We start from the raw sequence: 23,496 nt of genomic DNA, 5'->3' as shown, positions 1-23,496 counted from the left end.
CACCGTTTCTTGATACTTGGCCCCAATATGACTGCCGATTCAACCGTCGCACACGAGAATAGCGTTGTTACCAACGGCAACACCATCGTTTCCTCGAAGAAATCTCGCAGGAGGAAGCAGAAGAAGAACAATAAAGCATCTCAGGCCGATGTAGATGAAAAAGACGTTTCTGGTGCTTCTGATTCCAACGAGAATGCGGATCCGCAGAAACAGGTTTCTGAGGAGATTGTGATAGAGTATGTTCCAGAGAAGGCTGAATTTGAAGATGGTTTTAACGATGATGAGTTTAAGGAGATCTTTGAGAAGTTCAACTTCCGGGAAACTCTTGCCTCTGAGGAGAAAGAGGATGTAAAGAAGAAGGTTAACTCAGACTCAGACGAGGAAGAGCAGGAGGATAACCACCTGAGAGAGAAAGGCATGTCTAATAAGAAGAAAAAGCTTCAACGGAGGATGAAGATTGCTGAGCTGAAGCAAGTTTCCGCTAGGGCTGATGTCGTTGAGGTCTGGGACGCAACTTCAGCAGATCCAAAGTTGTTGGTGTTCTTGAAGTCTTGTCGGAATACAGTTGCTGTTCCAAGACATTGGTCCCAGAAGAGGAAATATTTGCAGGGAAAGCGTGGTATTGAGAAGCAACAACCATTTCATCTTCCTGATTTCATCGCTGCAACCGGAATAGAGAAAATTAGACAGGCTTACATTGATGGTAAAAAAAAGTTGAAGCAAAAGCAACGGGAGCGAATGCAACCAAAGATGGGAAAAATGGACATTGACTACCAGGTCCTCCATGATGCATTTTTCATATACCAAACGAAGCCTAAGCTGTCAGCTTTAGGCGATTTGTATTTTGAAGGGAAAGAATTTGAGGCCGTTAAACTGATGAGGGAGATGAAGCCAGGAGGGCTTTTATCACATGATTTAAAAGAAGCTCTTGGTATGCCTGAAGGCGCCCCTCCCCCTTGGCTAATTTATATGCAGAGATATGGTCCTCCCCCTTCTTACCCACATCTGAAAATTCCTGGTTTGAATGCCCCTATTCCACTTGGAGCTAGCTTTGGTTCTCATACTGGTGGCTGGGGAAAACCTCCTGTTGATGAATCTGGGCGTCCATTGTATGGAGATGTCTTTGGTGTCAATCAACAAGATCAACCTAACTATGAGGAGGAGCCTATTGATAAGAGCAAGCACTGGGGTGATCTAGAGGAAGAAGAGGAAGAAGAAGAGGAGGAGGAAGAAGAGGAACAAGAAGAGGAGATGGATGAAGAGGAACTAGCAGACGACGGCACCGAATCTGTTGATACATTGTCGAGCACTCCTACTGGTATTGAGACACCGGATGCAATTGAACTTCGTAAGGATCAGAAAAAGGAACCCGACGATAGGCCTCTGTACCAGGTTCTGGAAGAAAAGGGTGAGAGTGTTGCTCCTGGAACAGTGTTGGGAACCTCACACACGTACGTTATTAAGACTGGTGGTACTCAAGACAAGACGGGAGGAGCCAAAAGGGTTGATTTGCTGAGAGGGCAGAAGACAGACAGAGTGGATATCAGTTTACAGCCACAAGAGCTGGATGCTATGGAAAATGTTTTACCTGCCAAGTATGAGGAGGCAAGAGAAGAGGAGAAATTGCGCAATAAGCCAGTGGACTTGAGTGACATGGTCGTGGAGCACGTGCAGCACAACACTAGGAAGAGGAAAATGCATGATAAGGAAGGGAAGAAGAAGAAAGTTTTCAAATTCTGAGGTAGATATATAGAAATGTAATGAATCTAGTTTCAGTTCCAACTGTCAATTAGCAATTGAATGTACTTCAAAAATGTTAATAAAATGTCAAATGTTTATTACTCAACCATGTTACTAAACGGATGACTTGATCATTAAGAAAAAAGTTCCTTCTTTATTATTATATATAAATTACATAGATCGTCGGGCTTACACTCTTTATAATATAAAAACAAACATTACATTTGATGATCGATTAAGCAGAGTCATGAAAAGGTTACTTATTCTCATATCATTCACAACTCTTTCCTTGATTCCGACTCCATCTTTGACTCAATCGCTCCTTTCTCAAGGAGCTTGGAGAGCCACTTGGCAGATTGTTTCTCATGCCGTCCCAAATTTTGTCCATAGTCTACATAGTACAGTCCAGACCTCGTCTTGTATCCGTCTTCCCACTCTAGTCCATCCACAAGTGACCACACAAAGTAACCTTTAACATTAACCTTGTCCTCGCTGCATAAACGCAAAAAAAAAAGTTATATCACCAAATCCTCCAACTAGAGAGTTAGAAACAGAGTCTTTTTGGAACCGTGAAATGTAACTCACCAGACTGCTCCGAGTAAAGCCATGAGATGTCTCATATGATAATACTTCCTGTTACTATCACTGAGTGCATCAGGAAGTACATCTTTCTCTTCAAGCGTCTCCTTATACCCTGCAAATGCAATGAAATTTTTTTCTTGCTTAGGAGGTCTGAGTGAATTTTTAAGCAGAGAGTAACAAGGCCAATGACTTACCATTTCCAGTGACTATGATTTCTGGGTCATTATAGTTCTCTTTGATGTATTTCAAAACTTTTCTTAGCCCGTCTGCGCAAACAGGATACTTTGCACTTGCCGGCTGAAGCATTACATAAGAAAGAGACTTAGGAAAAGCTCAAATCGTTTAAAACAAAGATAAATATTGGTGTCAATGACAATATCAATACCTGAGAACCAATCTTGAACCCATCTGAGTTACTTGCTGCAAGTAATCGAAAAAAGATTAGAGAGGAAGATAAGTATTATCACAGAAATAAGCAAACTGTAATGGTTAGAAGTTAGAACATACAATGTAACTGCAAGCCCGAATCAGCTTCCCAACTCTGTTTCTCTGGATCAACATTGTCCACATGAGCAACAAACGCAGAAGTGAAGTAATTGATACCAACAAAATCGTAAGAACCCTTCAGTTTCTCCTTCTGCTCAGGCGTAAACGATGGTAATCGAGCACCAACAATATCTTTCATGATCTGAGGGTATTCTCCATGTGTTATTGGTTCCATATGCCTGCAAGCAAATAGCAAGACTCCACACTCAGAACGCTAAGCTAACAAGAGTGCTTAAACACTATTTCTTGAAGACTACTCACCAGCCTAGAGTGAAGTCCATTGCTCTCTTCACTATCTCCTCTGGAGCATTTGAGCTGGATTTCTTATCATAAGGCTCGAACCACATTGGACTTTGAACAATTCCAATCTTCCCACCTTTGCACTATTTATATTGAAATCCATAGGTTAGATTAACCAAAATAAAATTCAAACGCATATAATATGTATAGGTTCTAAAGATTATACCTTTCCACATTTCCTGAATTCTTCCACAGCTTCGGCATGAGCCAACAGCAGATTGTGACTAACGGTGTAAACTTCATGTCCAGACTTGCCAGCAACACACTTCTCATTGACATATTTAGAACATCTTCCTGGTGCTTTCTCTCCAGTCTCATATCCACCACGACTAAATTCATAAGGCTCGTTTATAGTAACCCAATGCTTCACTCTGTCACCATATTCGTTGAAGGCAAACTTCGTAAATTCCCGGAAGTCCTCCCTATATACAAGTTTCAGAAGATATTAACTAACTTCAAAAAGATAGGAAACAGAACTGATATAACACAGATCAATACTTGGCTTTAAAGACTTACAAAATATGGTCGCTCAAGAAACCACCATATTCATCTTCGAGAGCCTGAGGTACATCCCATTGAAACAATGTAACCATAGGCTTTACACCTGCAAAACTCAATCACGAGTGCGATTTTAAGCAACGTATGTAAGGAAAAAAAGAAATTTGATATGAAATGATAACGTGACAGAAGATATAGTAACCATTTGCAATGAGCTCGTTGATAAGGTTTTTGTAGAATTTAACTCCAGCTTCATTCACTCCCTTGTCCTTTTTCCCATCTGATAGTTTTCAAGAAGCAACAAAGTTATTAGAGAAGTGCATCAAATTGCAAGAGAATCATTAACCAAAGAAATTAAATTTGTCTTACGGGGAAAAATCCTTGACCAAGAAATAGAGAACCTAAAGGCATCCATGTTCAGTTTTTTTAATAGTTGAACATCTTCCTGCAACATTTTCAAAAAAGGTAGATAAGATTAGATAAAGCTTTGCTAAGTTACACACTTAAGCTCATCTTCAGGGAGAAGGGACTGCTCGTAGAACATATATATACCTTATAATGATGATAGAAATCAACTCCCAGCCTCCCATCAAGGTTATTGTTTCTATCTGCAGATTTAAATAACATAACTATGACTTTAATCTTAGAACCAGATTGAGTTCTAAAATCATAACAGTGACTCAGTTTAATAATCTTCTGACTAGTTAGAAGAAGAGGAAAAAACCTGAATGTTTAAGAGTAAACGAGTCCCAAATGCTTGAACCTCGGCCTCCTTCTTCTGGTGCACCTTCATGCTATACAAGCAAAATTAGAAACAAATTTTTGATCAGAGTCATGAAACTGAAGCATCAAGAGCACTCACTGACTATAAACCCTTGACAAAGAAACAAGCTTAGGTCTAAATCATTAAAGTAAGAGACTTGAAAATGACCAATGTGGTCAATACAGCTTCAGTTTCTTAAACCTTAGACGAGAATTCATGACAAGTAACTGCCTTTAAATTGGATTAAAGGATAAAACTTTCAAGTTTTCCCCTTTCACTTAAGTCTAAAGATAGCAAGTTTGATCTATTTAAACTGGATTTGAGATTTTAAACTTTGTTAATCGTACTTACAAAGCTACTACTACTAGAGCTGATTATATTTGTAAAAAAGCCAGATTTACTGGGAACAATTCAATCAAAGCTCGCCGGAGTAAAAAAAATAGTCAATCGGAGGAATGAGCAATGTGTAAATCCAAAATTAGACATACCTGGAAAGCAGAAGTTGCAGCACCGAACAAGAAACCATCGGGAAAGCTACCTCGACCAAACGTGGAACTCTGAGGACACACTGATCCACCATTGACGGTGATCGGAGAAGCTACCACGGCGAGAAGTAAACCTAGAAAGAGAATAGCTTTGAATGCCATAGTATTTTTAAATGGTTAACGTGCTCATCGTGTTCCATTATTTATAGTCTCTCACTCTCTCGAGAGATAGAGAGATCACAAACAAGAATTTTTTAAAAAGATTATTTTTGTTTGGTTCATCGATACTTCGAGACGAAGATTTAAAGCAAGGTGTGAGCGACATGTGTGACATTATTAAATGACTAAAAAAAATATATTATCTTGTATCTAACCATTTAATTTCGATAGCCTTGTCTTGTTAGCTAATTGATAATTTGGGTAGAAGAAAGAAACAACGTTAATGTCCCACTAATCAAATTGTGAATTAAAATAAATAGAAATTTATTTGAAAAAAGAGTTTATTTACCTTTTAAATGGATTTTATTTTTACAATGTAAAAAAGGGTTTATTTTCATGAAAAAAAAATTGTATGTTTTGCATTTACAGATGTCCTGTTTTAACTATTCATAACAGTTTAGTTGGACCGACATAAGATTAAGAAATATATTGTCATTCTTTATTTTTTAATTTAAAAACAAATATTTATCTAAATAAAAAATAATTGGTTCTTTTATCCGATTCGTCACCCTCTTTATCTATTTTTTTTTTTTTTTCATAGTGATAAAAAAATTAATACACAACAACAGAAACCTAATCCCTTAAACCTCACCGGCGACGAAACAATGGCACTTTCGTCTCCTTCGTTCCGTCTTTTTCTTCCTCAGAATCCGTTCTGTATAGTAAACTCAAAACTACACCGTTTCAGCTCTTCGAAACCTTCACTCTTTGCCTTTAACCGTGAATCTTTATCATCTCACACGGTCAGAGCTCCGGTATCTTCCTTCGTCGTCGGCGCTATCTCCGAGAAGTCCTCGACAGGGACGAAATCGAAATCCAAAACCAAACGTAAACCTCCTCCACCTCCGCCGGTTGTTACTGAAGATGAAATCAAAGAGTCAGACATTGACGAGTCAGAAACAGTCAACATTGCTGAAGATGTCACTCAAGTAAGTTCAAAAAAGATTCAATTTTTTTACTAAGCTAATGAGTTCTTTATGAAAAAGATTAGATTTTTTGATAAAAGTTTTATAATTTAGGATTCTTTTGTGGTTTTGTGTAGTTAATTGGAAGCACACCAATGGTGTATCTCAATAGAGTCACTGATGGATGTTTGGCTGACGTTGCTGCAAAGCTTGAATCAATGGAGCCTTGTAGAAGCGTCAAGGATAGGTCTGAATTGATACTTCGTCCTCTCAATCTTGTGCATTGAACATTCTTAGATTAAAGTTTGACTTTATAATGACTCCTTAACTGCAGGATTGGTTTGAGCATGATCAACGAGGCAGAAGACAGTGGAGCTATAAGTCCTAGGAAGGTGATTACACTTCTTGTTTTTCATTGTTATTTTGATGTTCTGTGTTGCAAGATTGTAGATTTGCTAATTCGATAGTATCATCAAAGCAGACTGTGTTAGTAGAACCAACAACCGGAAACACTGGTCTCGGGATTGCTTTTGTGGCTGCAGCTAAAGGTTATAAGCTTATAGTGACAATGCCAGCTTCTATAAATGTTGAAAGAAGGATGCTTTTACGTGCACTGGGAGCAGAGATTGTGCTTACGAATCCAGAGAAGGGACTCAAAGGAGCTGTGGATAAAGCTAAAGAGATTGCTCTCAAGACAAAGAACGCGTATATGTTTCAGCAATTCGACAATCCTGCAAATACAAAGGTAAAGAACTTACCAGGCTTTTTTACTCTTTTGTTTGAGATTCTTTGTTGTGTGGCCTAACCTGATAAGATGTTTTGTTTGGTAAGATCCACTTTGAAACTACAGGACCAGAAATCTGGGAAGACACAATGGGTAATGTTGATATATTCGTTGCCGGGATTGGAACTGGTGGTACAGTAACAGGCACTGGAAGTTTCTTAAAGATGATGAACAAGGATATTAAGGTAGTTGGTGTTGAACCATCTGAAAGAAGTGTGATCTCTGGAGACAATCCTGGTAAGGAGCAATTGAGGCTTCATCTCTTCAAAAATCAATACTTTTTTAAATTGGCTTTTTTCTTACAAAACTCTCTACTAAACGATTTTTGCAGGTTACTTGCCAGGAATCTTGGATGTTAAATTACTTGATGAAGTGTTTAAGGTAAGCAATACTTGCACATCATATAGTCAACAATTCAAACGATACATCAATTGCAACAATATAACAAAAGATCATGTCAAGAAAACAATAGGTTAGCAACGGGGAAGCGATTGAGATGGCCAGAAGACTAGCTTTAGAGGAAGGATTGCTGGTATATATACAAAACAACCTCTTCTTGTGTGCTTGCGTTTATCCTATACATAACATTGTGTTTATACTTTTTGCGGAATCTATATACGTGTTAGGTTGGGATTTCATCTGGAGCCGCTGCAGTAGCAGCAATCAGCTTGGCTAAAAGAGCAGAGAATGCTGGAAAACTTATCACGGTGAGAAAGCACAAGATTTCTTTTCTAGTTAATTCACAGTTAGTGGTTCTTTAGCTCTTAATAGACTTCGTAAAAATTAGGTTCTGTTTCCGAGCCATGGCGAGCGGTATATCACAACAGCTCTGTTTAGTTCCATCCACAAAGAGATCCAAGAGATGAGATATTAGTAGCAGCAATTAGAAAAATCCCCCCTCAAGTTTGGTCCTTTGGGAGATTGTAAACAACAAATCTCTCTCTGCAATATCGAAAAGAGAGGTAAAAATCAAAAGTTTTTTTTCTTTTTCTTTTTCTTGACTCAAAAGTTTAACTTCGTGCGTTTATCTTACAAGCCAACACCTTTACAGGTTTTGAGAATGCCGTGAGGTTAGAGCTCACACGTAAATTGAGAGAGAAACATGTCTCGAGATCAAACTGTTCTTTCTTTCTTTCTAAGATTTTGTGAATGTATAGAAAATTAGAGACATTTGTTACCCTAATCTTCTTCTTCTTCTCACTCATATGTCACAGAAGTGTATGGTTGAATATATATAGAAATTAACTCATCCAAGATTGGAGAACCTCACCGACCTACGAAATCGATCGGTGAGCAAGTATGTGCCTATATGGTGGTGTAAAAGAGTTAGAATTCAAATTTTTTTTGCCTTTGATGATAACAAAAAAAATACGAAGTTCTTCTTATAAGTTTACAAACATAGTCAAATTAGGATGAGGCCTACTTGTGGGCTGTTGGTCCAATTTGCCATCTTAGTTTGAAGTCCATTTCTCAAGTCGAATAAAAATAGTCAAAATAATTGGTGGGAAAATAAAGAGAGAGCTCTATGTTTCTCAAGGACTCAAAGAGACAGAGAATATTTATTGTCCATATTTGGAAAAGTGAGACACTAGCTCACTCGAAGGGGACAAGACTACTACACATGGAAGATACTGGATCTAAATGTGAACACGTGTTTCTTATTATCTCCGTGTCTCTATAACGTGGCGTCTTTGCAGGTCCCCACACCTTTGTTACCCGTATTATTAAAAAAAAACCGAAAATCGTAGAAACAGCATGCAGTGCATATGTATTCTGAGTAAACGCTACGTAATTTTGTTTTCTTTCAAGATTGTATCTGGAACAAATAGTACACGCGAGTTTGAAGGGGGGTAACTCGGCATGTTTGACACTTTGACTTGAGATTGGATGATGGTTTTAATCCTCACATGTCACGCAACGTCGCATTCCTCAGGTGGTTTGAAAAGTAGTAGCTAGTAGCTAGACGCCTAAATTAATAGTACTAGACAACAACAACAACAAAAATCGGTTTTCACGTTTTCTAACTGTTTTCACACTCGGAGCAAAAGAAAAAGAAGATAATAACTAATGATCGAACGGTGTTAACAACAACCACATATCATTTGAACGGTCCAGATTGCATTCCGTATGAACAAATTAGATGGACACGGTTGGACCACAAGATAATCATAAAACTGGTCTCCCAATCCAAGGAAAGAAGAAAAATTAACGGTATGAAATTTCAGTATTAATGTGAAGAATAAAATTTTGACATTAAATTTTGTGTTTATCTAAAAATAATACAGAGAACTACAAATTCAAGTTCTTTACTCCTTTTCACACATGAATATATAAAAACAGACCACAAACATAGGTTAATTTATTCTACATATGAATACGTTTAAACCTATACGTGTTTTCTATGTATGGATGCGTATATTATAAGACATCAAAACGTTTCGGTTCCGTTCTGACATATTTTCCTTAAAAAAGAAACAGGTGACTTTCATTTTATCATTTTCTGTTTGTTGATTTCACCGACCTCTCTGTCTCTAGCTCTTCTTCTCTCGTCGTTTTCGCTCTGAGTCTTTTCACTTGAACGAAGGTAACTACTAATCACTCTATACTTCATAGATTCGGTAGTTATATCCAACAAAATTGCATGTGTGTATATATGATTTATTATGTTTTGATGAAACTACATTACTAGCTCGTTTCTTGATCTTTAAATATCTCCTGGCTGACGTAGTCATTTTCTTCGATTATTAAGAGAGACTGGGAGAAATTTGATAATTATTTGGCATTAAAAAAAAGTTTGGAATTGTATGCAAAGAAACTTTAAACATTTTCGAAAGCTTATAAGTTTGTTTTATTGTATTTTATATTAAAAGTGTATTTTCTTTTCTTTTTGTGAATGAAAATTTCAGATTAGAGTTATAGAACGGAAGAACAAAAGAACAATTTGAAATGAGTACTGACGGAGAAATGGAGGAGAGGCTATTACGTGTTGGATCAGATGCTAAGGGTCAGAACAGTGACAGGGAGAGTATCTACTTGAAAACAAAGGTTTGGAGTGAAGTAAATAAACTATGGAGAATAGCATTACCTTCTTCTTTGTTCCGAATGACTTCATTTGGGAGCATCATTGTGGCTCAAGCCTTCATCGGTCACTCCTCTGAGTTGGGTCTAGCCGCTTACGCTCTCCTCCAAAGCACATTCATCCGCTTTCTCTACGGTTTAATGGTATTAAAAAACTGCAAATCTCTCGATTTAGTTTCAATTTTTCTAGTGTGGGAACAATATATAAGTTCGTTAATTAAAGTGGAAATAGTATTTTTTTTAGTTTTTGTGGTGTTAATATATATAGGGTGGTATGTCAAGTGCAACGGAGACATTGTGTGGGCAAGCATACGGTGCAGAACAATACCACACAATGGGGATATATCTACAACGTTCATGGATCGTGGACATGGCCATGACCACTTTATTCCTACCCTTTATTGTCTTTTCTGGTCCCATTCTCCGTCTATTAGGCCAAAACGTTGAGATCACAAAGACCATTGACGAGATCTATCCTTGGATGATCCCGTATGTCTATAGCTTGATTTTCACTATGACTATACAAATGTATCTCCAAGCACAGATGAGGAACGCTATCGTAGGCTTTCTCTCAACATTGTCCTTGGCTATTGACCTCCTAATCACATGGTTGTGCGTGAGTGTTTTGGAAATGGGGATTGATGGTGCGCTCCTCGGGCTTAATGTGAGCTCGTGGGCGATGGTATTGGCCGAGTTTGTGTACATTTTTGGTGGGTGGTGTTCGTTTACTTGGACCGGGTTTAGTACTGCTGCTTTTGTTGATCTAGTCCCTATGCTCAAGCTCTCTGTTTCTTCAGGCATCATGATCTGGTAATTAATTACATATTTTTGGCATTTTTTAGCAACTTGAATATTATAATTCCAAGGCTTGAAGTGATATTCCGATGGAGGAATGATAGTAAAAATATATTATTTTTTGGTATAAAGTTATGTTTATTCTTTTAGCATTAAGTTATGTTACAATGTTATACTTTTAACTGTTCTCTTACAATCTATATTTTTCTCTACAATTTTTGTTCAGCTTAGAGTATTGGTATATGAGCATCCTTGTCTTAATGGCTGGGTATACAAAAGATGCGAAAATAGCAATCTCTGCTTTCTCAATATGGTAAAAGAAAACCTTCCTATTCATTGCATATTAGTTAGCCTAAAATTCAAATTTAAAAGGCTACTTGTAAATATGCAGCCAATACATATATACATGGGAACTCAATATATGCCTTGGCTTCTTGGGTGCAGCTTGGTAAAACTCTCTCATAATTATAAAACGTTTCAATTTTGAAATATTTATCCATTGATTAAATAACAAATAATGTCTCTTCTATACAAATGTACACGTAGCGTCCGGGTGGCTAACGAGCTTGGGAAAGGAGATGCAAATGCAGTGAGGTTTTCAATAAAAGTGATACTCACAGTATCAATATTGATGGGAGTGATATTCTCAGCTCTGTGCTTAGCTTTTTGTGGTCAGTTATCCTATTTGTTTTCGAATAGCGTTGAGGTTTCAGACGCAGTGAGTGATTTATCGGTGATCCTTGCCGTTTCAGTCTTACTCAATAGCATACAACCTATACTATCAGGTTACACATCTCTATACCTTCTTATATCTATGTGAACCATGTATGGTTTAGGAAGGATCCTACCTACTTTAGAAGTGAATCAAATTGTAATAGATTTGTTGAAATAAAATCAGGGGTAGCAGTTGGAGCAGGGATGCAGAGTATAGTGGCAGTTGTGAACTTAGCTTCGTATTATGCAGTTGGTGTTCCTTTGGGTCTTCTCCTTACTAATGTTTTCCATCTTGGTGTTAAGGTACTAATTCCTTCTTTCTTTTTCAAATATCTTTACATGTTAAAAATTCGTTTTTAAGACGTGATGGATTGATTGTCTGAATTATATAGGGACTATGGAATGTTGGCTGGAATTGCGATCCAAACAGTGATATTGTGCTACATCATTTACAAAACTGACTGGGAATTAGAGGTAAATTTAGTTCTTCCTTGAAACAATGAACTTTTCTTGTATATTTATTATTATTTATATATTTACAGGTTAAAAGAACAAGTGAGCGCATGAAAGTGTGGAGCCTGAAGCCATCTAATGAAGAGTCGAATCCCTCATAAAAGAAGAAGGTGAGAGAGGAAGTGAGGAGCGTTTCATACGTACGTACGCAAGGCTGTCGTAAAAAAATATTATAAGATTCGCAAAGTTGTTGGAAACCTTTCAAAATTTGGTGTTTTGCTTGGTATATATTATTTGTTTTTGATCTGTGTTTTGCTGGGTTTTATTTTTAGTCGTTAGCGATGTGAATGATGGGTGGCGGCAATATTAACGATGCGAAAACAAATTGAACAGGAACAAATTAAACTAGGATTGCAAATTACAACATGTCTCACGTAAGTATAAAAAAAACTCATACATCCACTTCCGTCACATTCCACCTTCGCATGCTCACGTTCATCAATTCACATATCCTACACATTCATCTAATATTAAGCCAGATAATTTGTTTGTCCACATTCTTTGTCCCCAAAAAAAAAAAAAAAAACCATCCTATCTAATTTAATCTAATTTTATACAAAGCATCCACATCCTAAAACATCCTAAAACATTTCATCTACAAGAATCCTAAACATTTCATCTACTACAAGCATACAAATCCACATCCTACACATTCATCTAACCATCCTAAACATTCATCTAATCTAAACAAGCATCCATCTAATTTATGCTTTGTATTCATCTAATTTATGCATCCACATGCGAAATATTCATCTAATTTATACAAGGATCCACATGCTAACATTCATCTACTATACAAGCATACAAATCCACATCCTACACATTCATCTAATTACAAGCATACACATATTCACATCCTACACATTCATCTAACTTACAAGCATACACACATCCACATCCTAAACATTCATCTACTATACAAGCATACACCATCCACATACCATAGCATACATTCATCTAATTTATGCATCCACATGCTAAATATTCATCTAATTTATACAAGCATCCACATCCTAAACATTCCATCTAATTTATACAAGCATACATTCATCTAATATATGCATCCACATGCTAAACATTCATCTAATCTATACAAGCAACCACATCCTAAACATTCATCTAATATAAGCAACCACATCCTAAACATTCATCTAATCTATACAAGCATACATCCACATCCTACACATTCATCTACACCATCCAAGTCCACATAATCTATACAAGCATACATCCACATCCTACACATTCATCTACACCATCCAAGTCCACATCCTACACATTCATCTACACCATCCAAGTCCACATCCTACACTGTCTCATCTATACAAGTACACGTCACACACCATGCTTATACATCTTTTACCAGCCGTCAGTTATACTACACATACACACGTCACACATGCACCCTACACATCCATCTAAATCATCACATAAATATTACAAGCATTCGGTCACACTCAACCAAAAAATATGGCACGTTCGCAAGATTCTCTGTTCCTTAACGTTTTCCATCATTTCTCCGTCTGCACTTCTCAAAGGATCTTGAATGTGAGGGATCGGATCGGACCACTTGTCCCATTTTGGCCTTTTCTCTACACAATCCTTTAGCATTTGTGTTCTTCATAAACATCTGCAAAACGAGATCAAATAAATAAACCATTACAATCCCTTCAGAAAATTTTAACAAATTATACAAGTATCACTAAATCCAAAAATGAAAATCTTATGCCGAGAAAAAAAGAAGTAACACATTCAGACTTGCTAACGCACGCCCATTCTTAATTCTTTTTTAGAAGAAATACTAAGATAACAAGACAATGTTTCAAAAATATATTCTATCTACATGATTTAAATATAAATTTAAATCAAAAAGCAGAGCATGATTTAAATATAAATTTCAAAGTGACAAATAAAACAATGCTACCAAATTAACGAACCATGATAGCTTCAACCAAAAAGGAAAAAAAAACAGGGCCTGAGATTAAGAAATTCACTTTAAAACTATATAAATAAATGCAAGATGTAGGAAACATTGCCGTTTAAAAAATAAAAATGTTAAAGGACCAAAGGCGTGGTGTTACCTTGTAGGGGTGATGATTCTGAGTCTCTATTGTAGTCGGTCGGGGAATGAGGAGATCAGAGAGATAAGCTTGAGTTGTCTCTGAGTCTCTATGGTAGTCGGTCGGGGAGTGAGGAGATCAGAGAGATAAGCTTGAGTTGTTGGTAGAAGAACATATATCAAAAGATTTTTTTTACAAAACAGAAAGTATTATTTGGACATTTGAGAAATGAAATATTTGAGGATAAGAAAGAACCTCTTGATGTCTGAACGAAGGAAGACGTAGGTGTCTGTCTTCTATATATAGAGATTATTTCCAACGGTCACATAAGTTACCGTTCGGCTGAAACAAAAAGAAAAGATTAATAAAAAAATGTTACTGTTCGGTAACGTTCGAATTTACTATTCTCTACAACGTTCCCACTGATGTTACCGTTAGGCTGCATAAAAAGAAAAGATTAATAAAAATGTTACTGTTCGGTAACGTTCGAAATTACTTACTATTTTCTACAACACGTTCCCACTGATGTTACCGTTATGCTGAATAAAAAGAAAAGATTAATAAAAAAAGTTACTATTTGGTAACGTTCAAATTTACTATTTTCTACAACGTTCCCACTGATGTTACCGGCGGTGACCACATAGACTCGAATTTTATGCGCGTGATTGCCACCTCTCTTAATTCATCGCGTAATAATTAGTTTAGCGCGTGGAAATCCTTTTTTTAGTTACATCTATTGTATTTTGATTTTGGTTATCTGTATACGAAACTTCAAAATTCAAAAATCAAATAGAGTAGTAGAGATTAGAAAAGTAAATACAGAAAGGATTAAAACGAAAGTGAAAAGAAAATAATCGAATGCAATTTCTAGTTTGTAACTCCTAATGTGCTGACATTATTTTCTTCTCTCGAGTAAAAAAAGAAAAGAAAAGATTATGATTCTGTATTTGCCGAGCAATTTCAGCAATAATAATGATGAATATATTATTACACTGAATTTTTCTCAAATTATTATCTAAATACAAGTCATACAGATAGACAAATTATAGGAAAATTTGAAAGTAAAAAAGTTAATTAGTAATGTATTTATTTGTACAAAAGATTGAAAGCAGGCAAGTCTCTGATGCTTGAAACATCATCCAGTGCCAGCTCACGTTCCAATTGTGCCCTCGTCGATTTCAGGACGTCCTGCGCCCAACACATTAATTTCCGGTTAACACATAACCGACACGAAAAATTCATAACCAAAAAGCTTGGTTCTCAAAGACATTTCACATTAAATTCCATGTAAGAAGCTCGTTTGGCAAGCCATTGTGCATCCATCATTTGGAAAGCTATACAGTAAAGATTGTCGAATGCCATTTCGTCTTCTTCCAGAAATGCCATGAACCTTATCCCGGCTACTGTTGATGGTTTACCTGTCAAAAAACAAACACACGAACACATTTGGAAAATAGGAAATATGAAAAGCTTTGATCAGTTTTTTTAGCTGGTTTCTTGAACCTTTTTTTCTTTACCTGATTGAAGATCTAACATTTGTGCCAACATGAATGAGATATTGATGCCAGCCACCGCAAAAGGATATTCCCATTCGGCTCTCGTTCCATCTTGCTTGTGTAACAATCTCTGGAAAGATTCCTGTCATAACGAAATCACTGAATCTTGTTAGGGTCAGAGCGAGTCAGAAGAGATAATCCCCCTATGCATAAATTCAATTTTATTAATGGGCATATATAAAATTCAAAGATATGTAGATGTGAACTATAGATGGCATCACAAACCGGATAGGTCTTTGCAAAGAAGATTAGATTCTCCAGAGATATATATCCTCCACCTCTACAAAAAGAAGACCAATTATCAGTAAATTGACTAGAGAGAGATTAGGAAGATTTGCATGAGCAAAGCTAATATTGTGTACCGAAAATCTGTTGAAGGGTCTGTTCCTTGCCAACCCATTTCCTTCCAGAGTTCAGATTTAAGAGGTGGTAGTTCCCTCTGTGGATAAGCTAGCCTCCACAGTTGTCTAAGAGCATCCTGTGAATCATGACATTACTTCAATTTCGACAAAACATTGCATATACGGAATTAACATAGAAATCAAGCAGACAGAGAGAGAGAGAGTCCATGAGAACACTTACTTGATGCTCCATTCGAGATCCATCAAATGGGATTTCTATTCTTCGCTTTATGTTTCTCAGCCTTTCTTCCTAATAAGAGGTAATAAAATACAGTACAGAGATCAAATTGATAGTGACAATGGACCATGGATAATTGGAAACAAAATTTTAAGGAACAACAAAACCAAGCAGTTGAGAAACAGAGAGACCATAAGAGAAAGTAATCACTGTACTACGTAACGTAGGCTTCCTAATAAACCACATACAAAAGTAAGAGACTTAGAGGCACCAAGCAGAAACACACTCTGATAACTTATCTAAATTATTTTATCTATTTGTCTTCCAGAGTTACCATTATTCTTCCAAATACAAGCCAATAAAGTATTTTGTAGTCTTGCAAACGAGACAGTGACACAAGCAGTCTTACACAAACTCCTAAAGGTACCCCAACAATAAAACCAAGTAACTGAGCAACGGAGAGAGACCATACGAGAAAGTCATCACTTTACTAAGTAGGCTTCCTAATAAACCACATTACAAAAGTAAGAGACTTAGAGGCACCGAGCAGAAACACAATCTGATAACTTTTCTAGTTATTATTCTTATATCTATTTGCCTTCCAGAGTAACCATTATTCTTCCAAATACAAGCCAATAAAGTATGTTGCTTCTAGAAACGAGACAGTACAAATCCAGTGACACAAGCAGTCTTATAAAACTCCTAAAGCTACCTCAACAATGCTAAGACCAAGAACCTAATGTGAAAATGTGAGCTTCAACGAGATATGGTATAGGCTGATACATTATACTCCTCTTAAACATATCCTTTGGTAACTAATGTTCAAAAGATAAGGTAGATCCTGTGAATTACCTGTAACATACTAAGAGGCGGTGGCAAAAGCCTCCCACCAGCACCTGTTTGACCAAATGAAGGCAGAAAAAGAAACCTCCCAAAAAGTGAGCCAGATCCAAAGACAACTTTGGCTGCAAAACCAAGAAACAAGTTATAATGGGATAATTCCCCTTTTAAAACAATCAAGGAGTGATAATAACAAGAAAATAATAGCCATACCTATCCACTGAGCCCATTGTGCAATCAACTGAGAAAAGATCAACGTCCAGTGAACTTGCTGTCTCTTCCGTTCTTCTTCCCAAATATCCTCCAGAGTACGTTCCTAAGAGACACACAACAGATAATAAATAAAACATAAAAAAGGGTTCTTCTTCTCATCTCTATTCAAAAACAAACACACACTGAAGCACTAACCTCATTGTACCCATCTCTACTATGATTATCAGTACTACTATTTCCTAACAAAGGTTCGCTACTTCCTAACAAAGGTTCACTTAAAGTGTCGGAGTCACTTGCATCATAACGCTCATACTTCCTCCCATCTACATCCCCGTGATGAAGCCGCCTTCTCAGAGTCGCAGATGCCATCTTGTAAAACAACAAATACAAGCGAATAAGCCCCTGCATAATAATAACACCAGAGATATAACCAATCAAACAAACAAACAAAAAATGAAAATTTGAGACTGTATAATGCAGCAGAAAGATCAAAATCAAAAGCTTTTTCATTTGACCCTAAATTCTACACAAGATCACAGAACAGATCCATGCAAAGAGAAATCAATTAGACAAAACCAACCCTAACACAAGCTTCATCGGAAATCAAAACAAAGATAGAATTTTTGTCAACCTAACAAATTACAAAACCGATGCATCTGCGTTAAAATCACACCAACCATTGAATCGTTTGTGAAAAAATAATAATTGAGAACATCAAACAGAGCTCCACCACAACAAACCCTAATTTGGAGATAAACGAATAGACTCATCAAACACAAAACAGGATCGCATCTAAAGTCCCCAAATTTCTCAGATTCGTCTCTCAACACCAAATCACAAGGAAACATTACAAATTCCAAAAAATTAAGATAAGATTATAAACAAAACACAAATTTACCGAATTGGGTTTGATCGATTCTCTTACAAGGGAACGTGATCTGAGAGTGAACAAAAAAAAAGAAAATATGAGAGCTTTGCCTTCGAGAGAAAGCTAAGAATAAGCTCACGAAATCTGAAACCCAAAGGAAACTGTCGCCGCCAAATCTCTCGATTAATTAATCCATCCCTCTCTTCTCTCTTCTTACAACGTTACTTTAATCTAAAAAGCTTTAACTAATTTTTATATTTCTCTTTTGTTGGTCAACGACGTGTACGCAATGGTTAAATTTATACGACCCGGTTTACGTTTCTGGTTTAGACATTTTTAAATTAAATTGGCCGATTACTTATACCGGTTTGACCCGAACCGAAGTGATCCAGATATTCATCCATCTCTCAGCTTTTCTCCAACAGATCTAATCCAATTTGCGAATTCATCTAAAAAACCCTAAACCCTCACTCCGGTTCCGGCGACGAAACAATGACGATTCACGCAGCAGTAATCCAGAAGCTTCTGAACACAGGATCACATCTCGGCCGTCGAGCCGCCGAGCATCATTTCAAGCAATACGCTTACGGGACGCGTAACGGGATGACCATAATCGACTCAGACAAGACTCTGATTTGCCTCCGTAGCGCCGCTCATTTCGTAGCTAACCTCGCTCACATGAGAGGTAACATCTTCTTCGTCAACACGAACCCTCTCTTCGACGAGATCATAGAGCTCACTTCTCGTAAGATCCAAGGCGATTCGTATAATCATAACCGTGCGATGAATCTGTGGAAGATGGGTGGGTTCTTGACTAACAGTTACAGTCCTAAGAAGTTTCGATCTAGGCATAAAAAGCTTTGCTTTGGTCCTACTACTATGCCTGATTGTGTTGTTGTGTTTGATACTGAGAGGAAGAGCTCTGTGATACTTGAGGCGTCGAAGCTTCAGATTCCTGTTGTTGCGATTGTTGATCCGAATGTGCCGTTGGAGTTCTTTGAGAAGATTACGTATCCTGTGCCGGCTCGTGACTCAGTTAAGTTTGTGTATTTGTTCTGTAATGTGATTACTAAGTGCTTTGTGGCGGAACAGAGGAAGTTGGGGATTAAAGATGGGAGCAATGAAGATTTGATGAAGGAGTTAGCTGCTTGAATTTGGATATTTGCTACCAAAAAGTATGAAACTTTGTAGTTGTTTTTTCAGAGTCTGGAATAATTGTTCTTCAGAATTGTGGTTTCTTCAACTCTGAAACTCTGGGTGTTTTTACACATGGATGATTTGCTTTCTCTGATGGATAACTCACCTGTGTAAGATTGTTGGGTTTGTAGGTTTTTACATTTCGGTAAACTCATTGTTGGAAATGCATAGACATATCGTAATTGTTACTTCTCAAGGTTTTCGAATGACCCATCTACAGGTTAAGTTTGAGCTGTCTAGTAAACTTGAATGTGACAATTCTATGGTCTTTACTGAATTTATTCGAGTTTCTGTCATGTTCTTGGTTTTTTGGGAGATCTCTGGTGAGGCTGGTCATATCTCTCGCTTCTGTAGTTTGTTGTTAAGCTTAGAGGTTTATATCTCTCGATTTTGTATTATCCTTTTCATCTCCTTCAATTGTCTAATCCAAAAGATGTAGTCTTTATCTTTGCTTGTGGCTTGTAGTTCTGGTTAAAATAGTTTAACTTCTGGACTCCCATGTTACTAATGTCGTAGAAGTTGCTTTGCTTAGAGTCTTCACATTGTATCTAATCTGTTCTCCATCAACCCCTCTGTCAATGTTTGGTCTGTTTTACTCTTTGATTTTGCCCATCTTTGCTATAGCTCCTATGTTTTAGTACCCTGTGTCTGGGAGATGATCTGTTTTACCATTAATTGGGAACAGACTCGGAATATATAAAAAAAAAAAAAAAAAAACAGAATCCGTTGCTCATCCAATCCGAATAGCTAACTCTCAGCACTTCCATGACATCTTTATTAGGCAAACTTTCAAGCCTAGCTAACTGTACCCTCCCATACTTTCTCAGTCTCTATGGTTAACGAGTCTAAAACTCTTAGGGCTAGTGTAAGACCAGACAGAAGATGGTTCGTGAACGTTCTTCAGATCTCTGAAACGCAAGAAAACGTCAGTTTCCCAGAGAGCTGATGAAGAAGATTTCATCACTGTGGACGAGAGAACTCAAGAGAAAGTTTTCAACTTTCCTTTTCCTCTGTTTTGATAGAGGTCTTAAAATCTTGAAAAGTTGCAAGTTCAAAACTTTTTGGTGTCACAAGATATCTCAAACGTCGCCCGCGTGGCAGAGTCAAAGGTCAAACCTTTTTTCTCCCAAAAACATTCCTAAATTCTCTAAAATTCACACACACTCTTACTTACGAAGGAGAAGGAGAAAAAAAGAAACTAGAATTGGGGAAGAAGATGTCTTCCGTTGCAGCTATGGTTTTCAGGAGATGCAAATCGCTTCTAGCTCCTGTGTCTAGCTCGACCTCTTATGTGCTTTCTTCTTCGAGAGGTGTAGTAAGCACAGCTGGATATACCAAGAAACCGGCGGCGAAAACGAAGACCAAGCCTAAGCCTAAACCTAAGGCGAAATCAGACTCTCCAGCGAAGAAGACACCGAGGTCTACTGGAATCTTTAAGGTGACTCCTGTGTCTCCAGTTCTCGCTCAGTTCCTTGGTACCGGTGAAACTACGCGTACCGACGCCATCAAAGGGATTTGGACCTACATCAAGTCCCACGATCTTCAGGTTCCTCTTCTTTTCTCCCTCTCTTTGCTTTTGTTACATATTCGTAGAATATAGGTCTTGTATGTAGACGAGAACTGCCGGAAAAAGATAGCTTTTTGTGGTACTTGATGAACTACTTGATGAACTTAGTTGAGAAGCTGGATGTGGTGACCACCCAAAAAATTTTCACTTTTGTTTTCAGATTTCAGATTTGTGATCTTTTTCATCTCCTTCAATTGTCTAATCCAAAAGGTTTATGCTTTTGTCTCTGAGAATGCGACTTGTTGTTCTGGTTAATGTAGATTGCTTTTGGAGTCTATGGTTTACTAATGTTGTAGAAGTTGCTTTGTTTAGAATCTTCACATTCTATCTAATTTGATCTCCATGATTTTTCCCCTCATGTGCCTGTTTTACTTTAGCCTCTGGTTTTGCCTATTCTATGTTTTATCCTGTCTGTGACATGATTTGGTTTCCAAAACAACGTTCTCTTTTGGCATTAAGAACCTAGAAAGCAACCAATTATACCAATCTCTATCAGGATAAAAGTGCAATTAGATTGAGACGTTCTTCTAGTATCAAGTTAGGGAATACTACTTTAATGTACTTTCTTAACATTTTGGTGTTGGGTTTTTGGTTGCAGAACCCAGCTGACAAGAGGGAGATATTCTGCGATGAGACATTGAAGCTAATCTTTGAAGGGAAAGACAAAGTTGGGTTTCTGGAGATTTCAAAACTCTTGTCCCCTCACTTTGTGAAGACTGCTTGACAAAATACCTAGCTTCGTTTGGACACTCCTGATTTGGGTTTTAAGTAACCTCTTTCGAGTGATCTTTTGGTGTGAATGTTGTCAATAACTTTTTTAACTCTTTTTCGTTCCCTGTTCCCAAACATGGTTTGACTAATGAAGAAATGTTTTGGCACAAGGTCTCTGAAGTCTTGGATGGGTTACACTTAAATCTAATACGCATGGGGCTGCTCGAAACATTTGCAAACTTTGGAAAAAAAACAGAGTCACTGCAAAAGAGTAATTAAACCATTCAAATCACAAGCTTATTTTATTACTTATCCAGCAAGTTATTTACCATGGTTTTGAATGAATAAATTTACAATTTTACTAGCATATATACACCAGTCGTTAAAGAAAGAAGAAAGTTTTGAATCCACAAAAGAGACAAGAACAGAATAACTTTTGCAGATATACACAAAACCATTTTCATAGATTATAGGGTATTATTATGTACATATGTCATGCATCTTTGATTGTAAATTGAAATCAGATGATTCATTGTATCTTCTTCTCCTCCTGATAACAAAATCAATCAGAGGTGAAGCTTCAAACACAGTTTCCAAACACAACGCCATTGTTTTGACAAAACACTTGTAGCCCCAACCTCTTTAACCGGAAGGAGTGACAATATCTTCACCAGTAAATCTTCAGGCAAATCAATCATATTTTGTATTCCTTCATGTTTGGTGTTGGTGATATTTTCCATTACAGAAGAAGAAGAAAAGCCAAAATCTTTTCTGTTCCTTTTCCCTTATAAGTAAGCGCCAAGTAAGCTCCTCTGTTTCGCTACTAATTAATTTCGAAGACTTTATCGATTGTCAAATTTTTATATTCTCTTTTCTATATCAAATTAGCATATAATTATTTCAATTAAAAACCAAATCTAGTTTGAAAGAAAAAACATATATATTTCCCCAACAAAGTTTTGGAAGTTTATTAACTAGTGGATTTTCAATTTATTTAAAAATCTAACAAAAATCATATGTTATTAAACCATTCATCTAAATTTCCTGTCATCTAGTGTTATTGCTTAAATTTTTTACAAATACTATTTAATAAATTTCTACATTGGATTTCAAACCTATTTAATTTTCCTATTAAATTTTTAACATATTTGAAAGTGTTTAAAAATGAGAATACAATTGAAAGTGCTCAAATGCAACCTTTTTATATATTTTAAAATCAAATTACATATGTTCAGTATTCAAATCAATATTGCAAGTTAGGTTGATTCACTATTTCTTGATTGCTTTCAAGAATTGTCTTTCGGTAATTTTATCTAGCTAGTTCCTTGTTATATATATGGTTTTGTAAGCTGAAAAGCCAAACTGATTATCAACAGAAGCAAAACCACATAAAGGGGGACTTGTTGTTGAATGACGTTGTCCTTTACCTTGTCCATCACAAGGAAAGAGGTTCTAAGAAAGCAAATTGGCAAACTAAAAAGATGAGGAGAAAAAAACTTAAGAGTTAGATAACACAAGGTAGTATCGCGCAAGTTAACTGACTCAATCTCCATCTGCTGTTTCTCTTCCAACTTGGTCCATATAAAAAGCATGGTAGCGGTTTGGGGTTCAAAATTCTAAGATGAAAATAGTAGTCAATTTTTTCCCTTCAAGAATTCTTCGATTGCAATCAATACACAAATCAGCTTTGAGTCTCGTCAGCAAACTAGCCAATCTCCGCTGAGAGGAAGGATCTTCATCTCCTTCAGTGTAATATTTCCGAGAGGGGTCACGTGGTAATGAGAGTACAAATGTAATAACTATCCAGTATGGAGAGCATCTAGGAAAAATCACTACAATATCGACATCATGAATTGTAGTTTCCGATGTTCCCAAAGATACAGCCATTTGACAAAACACTCGTCGCCACAACATCTTTTGTCGGGAGGAATGACAAAATCTTCAACAATAAATCGTCATGCAGCTCGCTTATATTTCTCATTG

General features: G+C 36.8%; 6 protein-coding genes, 1 long non-coding RNA gene and 1 pseudogene across 11 annotated transcripts; 5 read left to right on the top strand and 3 right to left on the bottom strand.

Annotated features, from left to right (window-relative positions):
* The first annotated feature begins 12 nt into the window (after positions 1–12).
* Positions 13–1,846, top strand: LOC104763991 (uncharacterized; annotated as a pseudogene). The gene has a single exon (XR_015591070.1). The product of XR_015591070.1 is annotated as an uncharacterized LOC104763991 (transcript).
* Positions 1,847–1,874: 28 nt separating this feature from the next.
* On the bottom strand, positions 1,875–5,246 carry LOC104763990 (putative inactive beta-glucosidase 25). The gene is made up of 13 exons (XM_087501945.1): positions 4,918–5,246; positions 4,391–4,460; positions 4,219–4,274; positions 4,036–4,111; positions 3,869–3,946; positions 3,685–3,772; positions 3,335–3,590; positions 3,130–3,251; positions 2,830–3,047; positions 2,708–2,742; positions 2,517–2,619; positions 2,326–2,434; positions 1,875–2,232 (listed from the first exon to the last, which is right to left on the bottom strand). Exons 1-13 carry the CDS (start codon positions 5,074–5,076, stop codon positions 2,016–2,018), a joined length of 1,587 nt encoding a protein of 528 aa, XP_087358071.1. The 5' UTR covers positions 5,077–5,246; the 3' UTR covers positions 1,875–2,015.
* A 375-nt stretch (positions 5,247–5,621) lies between these two features.
* On the top strand, positions 5,622–8,076 carry LOC104763989 (S-sulfo-L-cysteine synthase (O-acetyl-L-serine-dependent), chloroplastic). The gene is made up of 10 exons (XM_010487409.3): positions 5,622–6,062; positions 6,176–6,285; positions 6,373–6,430; positions 6,520–6,783; positions 6,870–7,059; positions 7,154–7,203; positions 7,295–7,354; positions 7,449–7,529; positions 7,610–7,784; positions 7,874–8,076. Exons 1-9 carry the CDS (start codon positions 5,739–5,741, stop codon positions 7,694–7,696), a joined length of 1,224 nt encoding a protein of 407 aa, XP_010485711.1. The 5' UTR covers positions 5,622–5,738; the 3' UTR covers positions 7,697–7,784; positions 7,874–8,076.
* A 1,107-nt stretch (positions 8,077–9,183) lies between these two features.
* Positions 9,184–12,168, top strand: LOC104763987 (protein DETOXIFICATION 24). Its single transcript, XM_010487406.3, is given in 10 exon segments — positions 9,184–9,406; positions 9,729–10,044; positions 10,169–10,710; positions 10,922–11,008; positions 11,087–11,143; positions 11,242–11,480; positions 11,594–11,712; positions 11,802–11,809; positions 11,811–11,883; positions 11,952–12,168. Coding segments are annotated over 9 exon segments (1,473 nt in total). The 5' UTR covers positions 9,184–9,406; positions 9,729–9,768; the 3' UTR covers positions 12,024–12,168.
* A 79-nt stretch (positions 12,169–12,247) lies between these two features.
* Positions 12,248–14,253, bottom strand: LOC104763988 (uncharacterized). The gene is made up of 3 exons (XR_763709.3): positions 14,004–14,253; positions 13,385–13,552; positions 12,248–12,374 (listed from the first exon to the last, which is right to left on the bottom strand). It is a non-coding gene; the product is annotated as an uncharacterized LOC104763988 (long non-coding RNA).
* Positions 14,254–14,921: 668 nt separating this feature from the next.
* Positions 14,922–18,312, bottom strand: LOC104763985 (uncharacterized). Of its 4 annotated transcripts, none has more exons than XM_010487402.3 (10): positions 18,069–18,312; positions 17,366–17,572; positions 17,171–17,273; positions 16,970–17,082; positions 16,121–16,189; positions 15,901–16,016; positions 15,764–15,818; positions 15,500–15,620; positions 15,258–15,400; positions 14,922–15,170 (listed from the first exon to the last, which is right to left on the bottom strand). In XM_010487402.3, exons 2-10 carry the CDS (start codon positions 17,537–17,539, stop codon positions 15,069–15,071), a joined length of 996 nt encoding a protein of 331 aa, XP_010485704.1. In that variant the 5' UTR covers positions 17,540–17,572; positions 18,069–18,312; the 3' UTR covers positions 14,922–15,068. The 4 variants fall into 4 exon arrangements, with proteins under 4 accessions (XP_010485704.1, XP_010485705.1, XP_010485706.1 ...); XM_010487403.3 differs by having other exon boundaries at positions 17,366–17,539; XM_010487404.3 differs by having other exon boundaries at positions 18,096–18,308.
* A 120-nt stretch (positions 18,313–18,432) lies between these two features.
* On the top strand, positions 18,433–19,441 carry LOC104763984 (small ribosomal subunit protein uS2m). Its single transcript, XM_010487401.3, has one exon. It carries the CDS (start codon positions 18,531–18,533, stop codon positions 19,188–19,190), a length of 660 nt encoding a protein of 219 aa, XP_010485703.1. The 5' UTR covers positions 18,433–18,530; the 3' UTR covers positions 19,191–19,441.
* Positions 19,442–20,307: 866 nt separating this feature from the next.
* Positions 20,308–21,683, top strand: LOC104763983 (upstream activation factor subunit UAF30-like). Its single transcript, XM_010487400.3, has 2 exons — positions 20,308–20,781; positions 21,401–21,683. The coding sequence occupies exons 1-2, from the start codon at positions 20,452–20,454 to the stop codon at positions 21,524–21,526; spliced, it is 456 nt and encodes a 151-aa protein (XP_010485702.1). The 5' UTR covers positions 20,308–20,451; the 3' UTR covers positions 21,527–21,683.
* The last annotated feature ends 1,813 nt before the right edge of the window (positions 21,684–23,496 follow it).

The sequence above is a fragment of the Camelina sativa genome, chromosome 19 (assembly GCF_030686135.1).
Source record: "Camelina sativa cultivar CO46 ecotype springtype chromosome 19, ASM3068613v1".
NCBI classification, from domain to species: domain Eukaryota; kingdom Viridiplantae; phylum Streptophyta; class Magnoliopsida; order Brassicales; family Brassicaceae; genus Camelina; species Camelina sativa.
This window is presented reverse-complemented; position numbering and strand designations above follow the sequence as displayed.